We start from the raw sequence: 13,757 nt of genomic DNA, 5'->3' as shown, positions 1-13,757 counted from the left end.
TGTCAGTCTCGGTCTTGGTGCTGGTGCCGGTTCTGGTGCTGACCTTGGTCTGGGTCTCAGTCCAGGTCCTGGAGATTTTAGGCCCATTTGGGTAATTTTCGGCCAAAGCGTGTTGCGTTGTGGTTTTTGGGAGTGGAGCTGAAGCCCAGAGCCGATAAGCCTCTGCGGTGGAAAGGCCGCTTGGGGAAGCTCAGGCGAAGCAGTCAAGCTCACACATGCACACACGCCACGTGGGCAGCTCAGCAAGGAGAGGCCAGAAGGCCTTTGCACTGGATCAGTTCCAGCCAGGTTTATTTCCAGAAGCCCAAGGGGAATCCAGATTGGAAAGGGGAGCACGTGTGCCGGTCTCCAGCTCAAGTGTGAGCTTCAGCAGCCAAAGACCTTGAGGCACGGGGGCAGAGCAAAGGGCAGGAAAGGTCAGTGTCCTGTAGGGAAAACGGGGCCAGTCCCCGGGAACCCCAAACCAATGGAGACACAGAGGAAAGGAGAAACCAAAGGGCCAGGGGAATCAGGGAGGGGAGAAACTGAGGCAAACCATCGTGTCCAGAGCCCCATTGGGAAGTTCTCTGTCTCAGGCTGGGCAGGTGACTCTATGATCTGTCCTGCCAAGGCCAGGCCCTAGGTATTATGGCAAGGGGCTGCAGGGACTCCACACTCAGCATGATTCCAGTTGCTCACAGCCACTCCCAGTCAATCCCAGTATGATTCCCATCACCCTCAGTGTGATCCCAGTTCTCCCCAGCATGGCTGCAGCTGTTCCCACTGTGATCCCAGTATGATCCCAGGTGCCCCAGGAATAGTCCCAGTCCCTCTCAGCATGATCCCAGTCATGCCCAGTTGCCCCCGTGTAGATCCAGTCACTCCCAGTTTCCTGTAGCGTGGTCCCAGTCATTCCCAGCATGATCCCATCTGTTCCCAGTGTTGTTCCAGTCCCCCCAGTATGGTTCCAGACCCTCCCAGTATATCCCAGTTGCCCTCAGCATGCTCATAGTCATTCCCAGTCACTCCCAATTGCCCCAGTAAGGCTCTAGTTACCTGAGAATGATGCCATTCTTTCCCAGTTACTCCCAGTCACTCCCAGTATGATCCCAGTTGTGATCTCAGTCCCCTCAGCATGGTTCCAGTACCTTCCAGTTGATCCCAGTAGCTCCCAGTGTGTTCACAGTTTCCTGCCACAATGGGCCCAGCACCTCCCAGAAACCCCCAGTAAGGATCCAGTCACACCCTCTGTAATCCCAGTGGCTCCCAGGATGATCCCAGTGGGACACGTAGTCACTCCCAGTATGGTTCCAGTCACTCCCAGTATGATCCCAGTATGATTTCAGTCACTCCCAGTGCAATGCCAGTGGCTCCCAGTGTGATTCCCAGTTGTTCCTAGTCAATGCCAGCATGACCCAGTAGCCGCCAGTATGATTCCAGTGACTCCCTGTCTCTCCCAGTATGTCCCAGTCACCCCTTGCATGCTCCCAGTCACCCCCACTTCATCCCAGTTGCTCTCAGCATGATTCCAGTTGCTCACAGCCACTCCCAGTCATTCCCAGTATGATTCCCATCATCCTCAGTGTGATCCCAGTTCTTCCCAGCATGGGCCCAGCTGTTCCCACTGTGATCCCAGTATGATCACAATTTTCTCCATCAAAGTTCCAGTTGTTCCCAGTTCCTCACAGTATTATCCCAGTTGCCTCTAAAATAGTCCCAGTCCCTCTTATCATGTTCCCAGTGATTCCCAGTTGCCCCCAGTGTAGATCCACTCACTCCCAATTTCCTGTTTTTTATGGACCCCAGATGCCCAGTGACTTCTAGAGATGCTCTTGGGCAGAGAGACCTTCAAACTCAACGTGCTCATCCCTTGTTTTCCCCCAGAATAGGATTTCTAATTCCCAAACCTTCGCAGGATGGAGGAGGAGGCTGTGAGGAAGAGGAAGATGCCCCAGGACAGCCAGGCAGGTGAGGAGGAAGTCAGTGCCCCTTTCCCCCTCTCTCCTGCTCCATCTCCCAGCCCAGCACGGCCCCCGGCTGCAGGACAACCCCGCAGCCGACGCCGTCCTGCCGGGGACGCACTGAGGGGATCTCCTTCCCCTTCCCTCTGGCACGGAGGCAAATCCCATCCTCTCCTTGTCCTTCCTCCCGCAGACAAGGAGCTGAGCATGGAGACCAGGGAGGACAAATCCCCACGGCAGATCCTCGTGGAAGAGGCCGTTTTGAGCGGCTCCACGGTGCAGGAATCCAACGGGGAGGAAAAGTCCTGGCGATCCCTTGTGAGAAGAGACTGCAAAAGCAGATCACGAGGATCTGAGGAGGAAAGAGCCACCCTGTGCCAGGAAGGCGACCAGAGATGGAGCCAGAGCTCAGACCTGGTGGTCCATGAGCAGCTTCATGATGGGGAGAAGCCCCACAAGTGCTTTGGGTGTGCAAAGAGCTTCAGCTGGCGGAGCCACCTGCTTCGCCACCAGAGGATTCACACAGACGAACGGTCCTACGAGTGTGGGGAATGTGGGAAGAGGTTCAGGAACAACTTCCACCTGATCCGCCACCAGAGGATCCACACTCGGGAGAGGCCTTACGAGTGTGGGGAATGTGGGATGAGCTTCAGGGAGAGCTCCAGCCTGATCCGCCACCAGAGGATCCACACTGGGGAGAGGCCCTATGAGTGTGGGGAATGTGGGAAGAGCTTCAGACAGAGCTCCAGCCTAACCCAGCACCAGAAGATCCACACTGGGGAACGGCCATACAAGTGTGGAGAATGTGGGAAGTGCTTCCTGTACCGTAGTTACCTGACCATACACCAAAGGATCCACACTGGGGAGAGGCCCTACAAGTGTTCCGAGTGTGGGATGGGGTTTCTGACCAGCTCCCAGCTCCTTGAACATCAGCAGACACACACAGAGGAGAGGCCCTTCCACTGCCCCGACTGCGGGAAGGGCTTCAAGCACAACTCCACCCTCACCAGCCACAGGCGCATCCACACCGGGGAGAGGCCCCACGAGTGTGATGTATGTGGGATGAGCTTCATACAGAGCTGCAACCTGATCTGCCACCAGAGGACCCACACTGGGGAGAGGCCTTATGAGTGTGATAAATGCTGCAAGAGGTTCCACACGAGCTCCAATCTCCTCCTGCACCAGCGGATTCACACAGAGGAGAGGCCCTTCCGCTGCCCCGACTGCAGGAAGGGCTTCACTCAGAACTCCACCCTCGTCAGACACCAGCGCATCCACACTGGGGAGAGGCCCCACGAGTGTCCCCAGTGTGGGAAGAGCTTTTCACGGAGGTCTCACATGACCAGACACCAATGGAGGCACCGGTAAGGGAAGCCCTGTGAGTGCCCCCAGTGCAGGAAGAGCTTCGTGCTCTGCTCCAACTCCATCCCCCACTGGAGGTCCCACGTTGGGCAGAGCCCTGGTGTCACGATCCGCTCGTACAAGCGGGAGTTGTGATGGTTCATTTACTGATCTCAGAGTGCAAAACACAACACAGAGGGGATTTCAGTATTAATCAAAACAAATGCACCTTTTATTGATTGATCACAGCAAATGCAATAGAGGGATTAAGAGAGAGAGAGAGAGAGAAAGCGAGAGAGGAAAGGGGGGATATAGCTACCAGAGGTGGAGATGAAGTCCTCATCGTCCGGGCGATGGATCCACCTGTCATGTCTGGGAGGGTCTCTCATAATCTCTGGTTAACTCAGGGGTTTTTATTACAGTCCTTCATCGTGGGGGGAACAAGTAATAAGTCTATTGAAGCCACCAAGGGGGAACAGGTATTCCATGTTCTCAGCAGTAAGTGAGAGCCATTGTCTTCTTGGTCCAAGGACCACACCTGCAGGCAAACATCTCACTTTGGTTAAGTCAGCCCCACCCCCCGTACTGGGGTTATACGGGTCTCGTGTCTCAGTCCTTGGGAGGGGCTTCGTACAGAGGTCTCAATCTCAGTCCTTGGGAGGGGGCTTCGATCTCCGTCTGTCACAGTGGCTGTGAAGCAGATGAGGGATTTTCCGTGGGGGACCACCAGAGTTACCCCAGAAAGTTCACTTGGCCAAGAGGTGGGGAAATTCATAGGCTATTGTCGTGAAGCAGGGAGCGTGAAGCGGGTGCAATCTTCAGGCACAGAAACTGCCATTACACTGCTCAAAGCCCGTGTACCGTGGCGTGGTGACACAGGAAAATGCACCTGCAGACGATTGGCAAGCATCCACCTCGAGCAGGCCAGAACTGCAGTGGGGTCCTCGGAGTCCTCGCAATGATCGTGAGGCAAATGAGGGGAACTTCAGAGCGACTCTTACAGAAGGGACCTTAAAGCCCACCCAGTGCCAGCCCTGCCATGGCAGGGACACCTGCCACTGTCCCGGGGTGCTCCAAGCCCCGTCCAGCCGTGTCCAAAGGCAGCAGCCAGGCAGAAATGCGCTCACCTGGCTGGGGCTGTGAGCTCCTCTGACACTAGCGTGATAACAGATGCCATAGAATTCCATAGAATTCCATGTTTCCAAGGGAAACAGCCACAGAGAACCCCAAAATCCTGGAGGATTCCCTCTCCAGGGTGGGACAATTCTGAACTTCTGAGAATCCACCCATTTGCCCACTTTCCTGACTTTGAAGCCCCTTCCCAAGCTCCTGTCCCTCTCCTGAGTAAATTCTCCAGCCAGGACGGGACTGTCCTGCTCCAGAGCGGCTATCCCAACAGGAATGCTGAGGGAGCTGCCTGGGCACCCCTGGGATGGGGCTGGGACCCCCAGAGACCCCAGCCCAGCATAATTGAGCCGCTCTAGATGCACCTGTAACCAGTGCCCAAGGCTGAAATTCCCCCAAAGCATCACAAAATTGCTGGAACCCTTTTCCCACGACTGATTTCTGCGGGTTTTCATCCTTTTTTGTTTGCACCTGCATGGCTCTGCCAGCCCTCGCCTTGCCAAAGAAATGCGATTCTCAAAAATGATAACTGAGAGTGACCAGGACCGAGTTAAAAAATAAAAGAAACAGGGCGAGATGGTTTATTTGGTGTCAATGATGTCACCTGCACAGCTCCCGCCATGGGCACCGTGCGGGTGGGTGAGAGGCTGGACATGAGGCCAAAGGTGCCCTGGGCTGAGCCCCAGCGTGGGCAGTGGCTGCGGGGGGATTCTGCCCCTGGGCCCCGCTCAGGTGAGAGCCCAGCTGCAGGATGGGAGCTGCTGGGGCGAGCCCAGAGGAACTGGAGCCGGGCTGGGAGAGCTGGGAATGTTCCCCTGGAGAAGGGAAGGATGCAGGGAGAGCTCAGAGCCCCTTGCAGGGCGTGAAGGGGCTCCAGGAGAGCTGGAGAGGGACTGGGGACACCTGGAGCTGCTCCCAAAATCCCGGGGTGACCCCGGGCCCGAGCCCCGCCCCTTTTAGAACCCTCCGCCTCCCGGCCAATCAGATCTCCCGATTGTGTTCTGGTCACGCCCCCTGTCTGTTGGTTCACGCCGTGGAACGCCGCTTGCTCCGCCCCTCAGGCTGTTCCTGGACGCCCATTGGCTGTTGTCAAGGGAGGCGGGGCTTAGACAGGGTTTGGAAAGCGGCGGCGGCGGCACCGGCGGAACGGAGCGGGCGGAACCGCGTTCAGCTCCTCGCCTCGCCTCTCCCTCTCCCTCTCCCCACCCCTCCGCGCTTTCCGCCCAGCAACGAGGGCTGCAGAGACCCCAGCAGAGACTCCGCTCCACAGAGACCACCTCCAGCCCAGCACCCAGCTGAGCACGGATGGAGACCATCAGGGCACCCCCCAGAAGGGGAGGAGGATGGACATGACCTGCCTCCCATTATCACCACAGAAAACCTTGATCCGAGCCAAGAGCGACAAGGAGCGCTGCGGAGACCCCAGCAGAAACTCCGCTCTGTGGAGATCACCTCCAGCCCACACTGAGGGAAGCCGGAACAGAAACAACCCAGCCCCGATCCATTGCAGACGAGGACCCAAATATCCCGGGGGGTTCCTGGGTTTGGGGTTTTATTGGTGGGGGAATGTTTGGAGCTTGCAGGGTTCCAAAGCTGAGCGGCAGATTCCCCTGGGGAGACATCAGGGGTTCCCCAGGATGTGTTTTTGGGGGGTCCCGGTGGCAGCAGAGCCCCGGTGGGGGCCGGGGGGATGCGGGTCCCCCCCACGGTGGGGGTTGGGCTTCCCGGGCCGGGCCCTCCGAGCTCTGCCGGGGCCACGTGGAGAGCCCGGGACCGGCGGGGGGACACCGGGTTTGGGGAGCCCGGGAGAGCTGCGGCTTCCCTAAGTGGGACCCTGGAGAAAGGAGAGCCCCAGAACCGCAAAGCAGGGGGCCCAAGAGAGGGGGGGAGCCCTGGGATTGCCGGGACCCCGGGCAGGGGCTGCTGGGGCTGGAGGGGTGGGATGGCTGGGAAAGGGGTTTGGGGGTCTTGGTGCTGGAAGTGGCTGCTCCCAGTATGAGCCCAGTCACTCCCAGTCAGTCCCTATTATGATGCAATTTGCCCCCAGCATGGTCCCAGTTGCTCCCAGTTCCTCCCACTTTTGTCCAGTGTGTTCCCAGTTCTCCCAGTTGCCCCTAGCATAGTCCTAGGCACTGCCAGTATGATCCCAGTCTCTCCCAGCAGGGCCCCAGGCACTCCCACTTGCTCCCAGTGTCCCCAGCATGGTCCCAGTTGCCCCCAGCACATAGCCAGTCTCTCCCAGTTTCATCTGAGTCACCACCCCTGTGGTCTCAGAAACTCCCAGAATATCCCAGTGTCCCTGGACATTCTCATAGTCATTCCCAGGCACTCCCAGTTACCTCAGTGTTGTTCCCTTGTACCCAGTTTTATGCCAGCTGCTCCCAGTTCCTCCCCGTGTGTCCCCACTTGGCTGCCAGCATGAGCCTGGCAGCTCCCAGTAGCTCCCAGTCAGGGTCCATTGACATCCACTCTAATCCCAGTAACCCCCAGTCAGGGTCCATTGACATCCACTCTAATCCCAGTATGATTGTAGTCACTCCCAGTGTGATGCCAGTCACTTGCATCCTAATTCCAGTCACTCCCAGTGCAATGCCAGTGGCTCCCAGTGTGATTCCCAGTTGCTCCATTTCAATGCCAGCATGACCCCAGTAGCCTCCAGTATGATCCCAGTGACCCCCTGTCTCTCCCAGTATGTCCCAGTCACTCCCACCTCCTCTGAGTTTCTTTCAGCATGATTCCAGTCGCTCACAACCACTCCCAGTCAGTCCCAGTATGATTTTCATCACCTTCAGAGTGATCCCAGTTCTCCCCAGCATGGACCCAGCTGTTCCCACAGTTATCCCAGTATGATCTCAGTTGCCCCAGCATAATTCCAGTTGTTCCCAGTTGCTCCCAGTACCATCCCAGTTTCCCCTAGAACAGTCCCAGTCCCTCTCAGCACGGTCCCAGTCATGCCCAGTTGCCCCCAGTGTAATCCAGTCACTCCCAGTTTCCTCTAGCGTGGTCCCAGTCATTCCCAGCATGGTCTCAGCTGTTCCCAGTGTTGTTCCACTCCCCCCAGTATGTTTCCAGACCCTCCCAGTATATCCCAGTTGCCCTCAGCATGCTCATAGTCATTCATAGTCACTCCCAGTTGCCCCAGTAAGGCTCTAGTTACCTGAGAATGATCCCAGTCTTTCCCAGTAACTCCCAGTTCCCTCCAGCATGATCCCAGTCTCTGGCAGTTGCCCAAAGTACAGTCCCAGTCACTCCCACTGTGATCCCACTATAATCCCAGCACGGTTCTAGGTGTTCCCATTCACTCCCAGCATGGTTCCAGTCACTCCCAGTATCATCTCAGTCACTGCTGCTCTGGCTCCAGTCCTTCCCAGGATGATTCCACTATGAACCCAGTCACTTTCAGTACGATGCCATTTGCTCCCAGTGTGGTCCCAGTTGCTCCCCATCTCCCAGTGTGGTTCCAGTCATTCCCAGTACTATCCCAGTCACTCCCAGTATATCCCAGCTGCCCCAAATGTGCTTCCACTCACTCCCTGTTGTTCCCAGTAGCTTCCAACGTGATTCCAGGTGCTCATAGTGACTCCCAGTCAACTCCAGCATTCCAGCCACTCCCTGTATATCCCAGTTGCTCTCAGTTGCCCCTACCATAAACCCAGTCATTCCATGGATGATCCCACTATGAGTCCAGTGTGATCACAGTCTCCCCCAGCATGGTCCCAGTCAATCCCAGTTGTCCCCAGTGTAGACTCAGCCACTCCCAGCCACTCTCAGTGTGTTCCCAGTCACCCCAGTATGGTTACAGACATTCCCAGCATGGTCCCAGTTGCTGTCAGCATAGTCATAGTCATTCCCAGTCACAGTCCCTTGGCCCAGTAAGGTCCCAGTTTCCACCAGTATGATCCCAGTCACTCTCAGTCACTCCCAGTATATCCCAGTTGCTTCCACTAGGATCCCTGTTGCCCCAGTTCTGGTCCTGCTGGATGCCAGTGTGCTCTGAACCTGCTCCCAGTGGGTCCCAGTCCTGGGCCCGGTGTATGCCAGTGTATGCCGGTGTCCCGGTCCATCCCAGCCTGTCCCAGTCCATCCCGGTCCCTTCCCGGCAGCCGCCGCCCTTTCCCGGATCCTGCCCCTCCCGGCCCCGGAGCTGCCGCCGGACGCCCCCCCAAGATGCTGCCGGGGCTCGGGGGCTTCGTCTTGGGCTTCGTCTGCCTGGGCTGGGGCTTGGCCTCCGCTGCGGGAGAAGGTGAGGGGGGGTCCCCGGGGGTCGTGTCCCCGCCTCGGGGCGCGTGTGACTCCCCCATGTCCCCCCTGGCACCCCCTGGAATCCCCGTTCCTGGGCACTGCGACCCCCCCGCATCTCCTGCCCCAGCTCTGGGACCCCCCCGCACCCCCGTATCCTGCACCGACACCGCCCTGCACCCCCTTTCCCGGGGATCCTCCTCTCCCAGCCCCCGGATCCCCCGTTTCCGTCACCCCGGGGACCCCCGCACCCCCATTCCCGGGGCACCTCACCCCCAGGCCTCCCTTTCCTGGGAAACCCGAACTGCGCACGGGGCTCTCCAGCCGCCCTGGGATTCACGATCACCCAAAGGAAAGGGAGAGAACACGAGAGAGCCAGAGCAGGAGACTGGGAATCAGGGATCGCAGCGCCAGCGCCCAGTCCTGCTCCGCCGGGGCTGGGACCCGCAGCCGCAGGGAAAAATGGATCCGCGGATCGCGGGGCTCCCCCCGCTTCGGGCCGAAGCCAGCGGCTTCCAGGCAGAGTTTGAGCGCAGGGCCCGGGAGTTGGGCACAGCCCGGCCCGGGGGTCCTGCAGGGCGTGGGCGAGGAGGGTCCCGGGGGCTGGCAGCAGGGGATGCAGGGGAATCGCCGGGAATTCCGCCGCGCGCTCCCCCCGCGCTCCCTCGGGCACTTTGGCTTCCGCCGGCCCCGCGCTGCGCCGCCGGGATCTGCCCGGCCCGCGGTGACGTCACTGCAGCCTCCAGCGGCCCCTGGCGGCGCCAATGGCGGGGCCGGAGCCGGCTCTGGGGGCGGGGCCGGGGCTGTGGGCGGGGCCGCAGCGGAGCAGCGCCATGGCTCCGGGGCTGCGGCTGGGGGCGCTCCTGAGGGACCAGGGGAGGGCGGCCACAGCTGAGGGGGACCCCCGGCACCGGCCCTCTGTGATCGCCCGTCCCGGAGCACCCAGGAGCCCCTCAAGCCCCATTCCTGGCTGCCGCCATCCCCCAGAACGCCCATTCCCGGGCACGGGTTCCACTCTGCACCCCCTTATCCGGCACCAACAACCCCCGCGCCCCTTTCCCGGCCATCCCGCCTCTCGCACCCCCAGAGCCCCCTTTTCTCAATCCTGGAATCCCAAACCCCTTCCCAGCCCTCGCAGCTCTCCCAGTCACCCCTGTCCTCCAGCCATGGCCCCCTGAAACAAGATTTTAAAGAGTTTAAATTTTAGCTAAGGGTTAGAAGCCATTTATATTGATCAAGATGTCAGTTAGGTCAGTAAAATGTAGGTTAATGATTATTAGATGCCCAAGCTAGAGCTAACTGTTATATTATGAGCTTGTTTATAGAAAAAGTGGAGTAAGTGATCCGTCATAAGAACAGATTGAAACCAGTAAGAACAATGGCCAGCACCTGGACTTCCTATCAATCAATCAGTCACCAAGCAGGGGACCTTGGATCGTGCCAGAGAGTCACAGAGACCTGATGAAGACTCTCCTGACTTCATCCTTTGAGACCACTGACCCAATTTGAGACCACCGACCCAATTCAAGAGAAGAACTGCACACACATGAAGGACTAAGAGCCTCATTTTAATACAGAGCAGGGATGGGAGGTGCTGGGGTTGTGCATATGTATTGTATGTGTGATATATATCCTAAAGTTAATTCGTGTTAAGCAATAAAATATGTAATTAGTTCGCTGCAGAATGTAATAATGTATCTTATAACATTAATCTACTTGATATTGAATTTAAAATCAATAAACTAAAAGGTCTATACAGGGTTAACTGAGACAAAAGCTGCACTGTGAAGCACAGAGGATCTCTGCCAGGAATCGTTGCAAAGACAGCACAAAGGGATGGAAAAGGGAGATAGGTGCTCTGACGACCCCCTGATTGTATCAGATCACTATCTTACCTGTTCCAGCCCGATGTTACCATTTCCAAAAACTTCTCCAGACACAGCCATCAGGACATTGTTCTGCCTTTGAGAAACTATTCACCGGACCCCGGACACAGACATGAATATCTAATGAAGCTACCTCAAGGCACGAGTCTCACGGTCTCAGCCGGACCCCAGCGAAAGACTGTATAAAAATCCACAGCTTGGAGACCCAATTCGTGAACAGAGAGGGTAACAGGCTGGCAGAGTCAGTTACCGTGTTCACCCAGCGCCAAAATCCCGGGATTCGACGCTGTCCCTTTTAATTGTGGTTACCAGAGACTGTGTTTAAGTCTCAAAATAAAATTCTAAATTTTGATCCACTAAATTTGACTTATCGTCTTTATTACAATCTTGGTGACCCCAACGTGATGGTCTGATAGTGGGACGCTCGTGTGAAAAGTGCATATTATATGGATCTACGCAAGATATTTACTATATGTGTTGTGTTGTGTTAATTGTTAGTGTTGTATTAATATTTTGATAGTATAGTAAATGAAGTTTTGTAGTTAAAATGTAGTTTTTATGTACCAACCACAGGAAAACGTAAATCTTTCAGAGAAAAAAAGAATTTACTACTTCCTTATCAGAAGAGACCAATTTCTCCTGCCTTGCTCAGCCTGGTTGACGCCATAGAGATTAAAAGAAGAAAGTGACCAGAGAGAATTCTTTGTTTGAATGGAATTTATGCATCATGTATGAAATGTATGAATATTCAACAGGCTATTGCTTTTAAGAGATAATCCTTTATTAACAGGGGTCCTTCTCCGAAGCTTTTCACTCGGGGAGGCACCCAGACATCTGAAACTTTGTTTTTATTGTCTCGTATTGTCCTAACTCTAAAATTGTTCAATTTTTTACTCTAATTCTATTTTTATAACCATCTTATTTACTATTAAACTTTTAAAATTTTAAAAACAAGTGATTGGCGTTTTTTTCACAATTATGGTAGCAGAGGATGGTTATAACACCTCACTGCCGGTGCCTCAGTGGAATCAGGGTGAGGACGGCGCGCCCTGCCCAGTTGGCAGCCTCGCTCTGTGTTCCCCTGCTGTGACCGGCAGATGCAGGTTACGATCAATGGACAAAAGGAGGCAATAAAAAAAAGGAAAGGGAAAAGATTCCCTAAAACCGCGGTAGTTAGCCCTTAAGACTAAAGTGTACATGAAGACAAAGATCCAAGGACAAAGGACAGGTAAGTATTGGTTTGGGGGGGCGGTTAAGGGGGGGATGAATGTGTGCGAATGAGAGGCAACTGGTTATCCCAGAGCTGCTAAGCGAGTGCGGAGTCTCCCATGCTGCGTTTCCGTTCTTTCGTGAGAAAAACGGCCAGTAAAGAGACGAAGCGAGTGATAAGAAGAGTGAGAGAATCCCCCCCAGGGAAACTGGGACTGAGTTTTAGAGAAGGGGTGGGACCCCTAGGAAGTTAAAAAAAAAAAAGTCTGCTGGATTGAGGGGTTATTGCCCCAAGATCATCCAGGACTGAAACCTGCTGGGTTGAGGGACTAAATATCCCAAGAACACCCAGGGTTCTGCTGGATTGAGGTTATGCCCAAGAGCATCTGGGGCTGGACAACGCAGCTGGATTGAGGGAAAAAAAATTGCCCAAGAACATCTAGGGTTGGACAACACAGCTAGATTGAGGGGATATCCAAGAGCACCGGGACTGGCCAGTAACACCTAAAATTGTAATAGGTGATTTGAAAGTAAAAGGTACCTTATTGTTGTTTTGTTGTGTGAGAGTGAGTCACACACAAAATCTGCCTCAGTTTCCCCGGGCAGGTGGGGGCTGTGGCGAAGTGTGTGTGACCCGCGATTCAGACCTTTTCCTCCGGGTGTGTGGAGGGGCAGTGCAGTAGTAAAGTGTAAGTGACACGCAAATTAGCCTCATAGGTGGACTGGCACCAGAGGTGACTAGATTCTGGGCCCTCCTCAGAGGCCCAGCTATACTGGAACCCAGAGACCAAACCCAAGGTGAGAGGGGGCCACACAAAGCCACGATTCTCTGGCGACAGGCTTCATGTCCTAAGAGTGTGCATCGATAGAAGTAAGTGGTCTTTAGGTTGTAAGAGAAAGTGAAAAACAGAGGTGGGGGACGAATAGATAAGATCTTGAAAAATGGAACAGAAAAACAGTAAGTTGGATACAGGGAAGAAAAAAGGGTGTAAAAAATTACCAACAGAAATACCTCAAGATAGCCCTCTGGGCATTATTTTAGCTAACTGGGATAAAAACCCTTGTACAAGAAGAAAGGAAAAGATAAATGTGATATATGATCTAAAGTTAATTCGTGTTAGGAAATGTGATATGTAATTAATTCACGGTGAAATGTAGTAATATGCAATATAAAATTGATCTGTGTTCAGTCTGATTTAAGATCTGTAAACCTAAAGTGTGTTTAGGGTTAACTGAGACTAAAACTGCACGAAAGGGACACGAGGGTTAGAGAAAGAAAGAATTTCTACCAGGAAAAGCCTCAAGACAACCACCACCCAGAGACAGGCGTGCTAACGATCGAACGATTTAGAGGAGATTAGTATCTTATCTGTTCTGGCCTGATCAAACCTTCTCCAGACCTGGCAATCATAGCATTGTTCCACTCCGAGAATCTATTCAACTGACCCCGGACCTGAACATGAATACCTAATGAAGCTACCACGAAGCAAGAGCTCTACGGCCGCTGTCCACTCTCAGCGAAAGGCTGTATAAAAACCCAGCAGTGTTAGACACAATTTGTGAACAGAGGGGGTTACAGAGCAATAGGGTCCGTTACCACGTTCACCCAGTGCCGAAGCCCTGGGGTTCGACACTGTTCCTTTTAATTGTAGCTGTGGGAGACTAAATTTAAGTCTCGAAATAAAATTCTAAATTTTGATTTACTGAATTTGGCTTGGCGATTTTATTACAATTTGGTGACCCCCACATGATGGTCTGATTTTGGGACCCTCGGACCCCTGTCTCTGGCCAGGAGGCGCCCCACTGATTTCAGCGGCCTGGCAGAGCCGGGAGACCTTGTGGAACCGATTAAACCACACGACGAATTCAAGCAAAAAAGTCACACTTAAAAGGGGGATAGGCGAGATCAGAGCTCTTGGGGAACTCGGGGAGGTCCAGGATACAGGGCTTCCACAGCCGCAGCGAAGATACAACTCATAAAACTCTACGTGCATGAAGAATCCACGCAAGAAAAGGA

At 54.6% G+C, this 13,757-nt stretch overlaps 1 protein-coding gene and 1 pseudogene across 1 annotated transcript in view; both read left to right on the top strand.

Annotated features, from left to right (window-relative positions):
- Positions 1-36: 36 nt before the first annotated feature.
- LOC120764662 (uncharacterized) overlaps positions 37-13,757 on the top strand; it is a 263,621-nt pseudogene continuing 249,900 nt past the window's right edge.
- The window catches only part of LOC120764650 (serine/threonine-protein kinase pim-1-like), a 15,538-nt gene continuing 10,354 nt past the window's right edge, over positions 8,574-13,757 (top strand). The window contains exon 1 of the mRNA XM_040088654.1: positions 8,574-8,649. Coding sequence (XP_039944588.1) covers positions 8,574-8,649 — 76 coding nt within the window. The remainder of the gene's footprint in view (positions 8,650-13,757) is intronic.

Source organism: Hirundo rustica, chromosome 34 (genome assembly GCF_015227805.2).
Source record: "Hirundo rustica isolate bHirRus1 chromosome 34, bHirRus1.pri.v3, whole genome shotgun sequence".
In the NCBI taxonomy this organism is placed as follows: domain Eukaryota; kingdom Metazoa; phylum Chordata; class Aves; order Passeriformes; family Hirundinidae; genus Hirundo; species Hirundo rustica.
The sequence above is the reverse complement of the archived record's forward strand: the minus strand, read 5'-3'. Positions and strand labels throughout refer to the sequence as shown.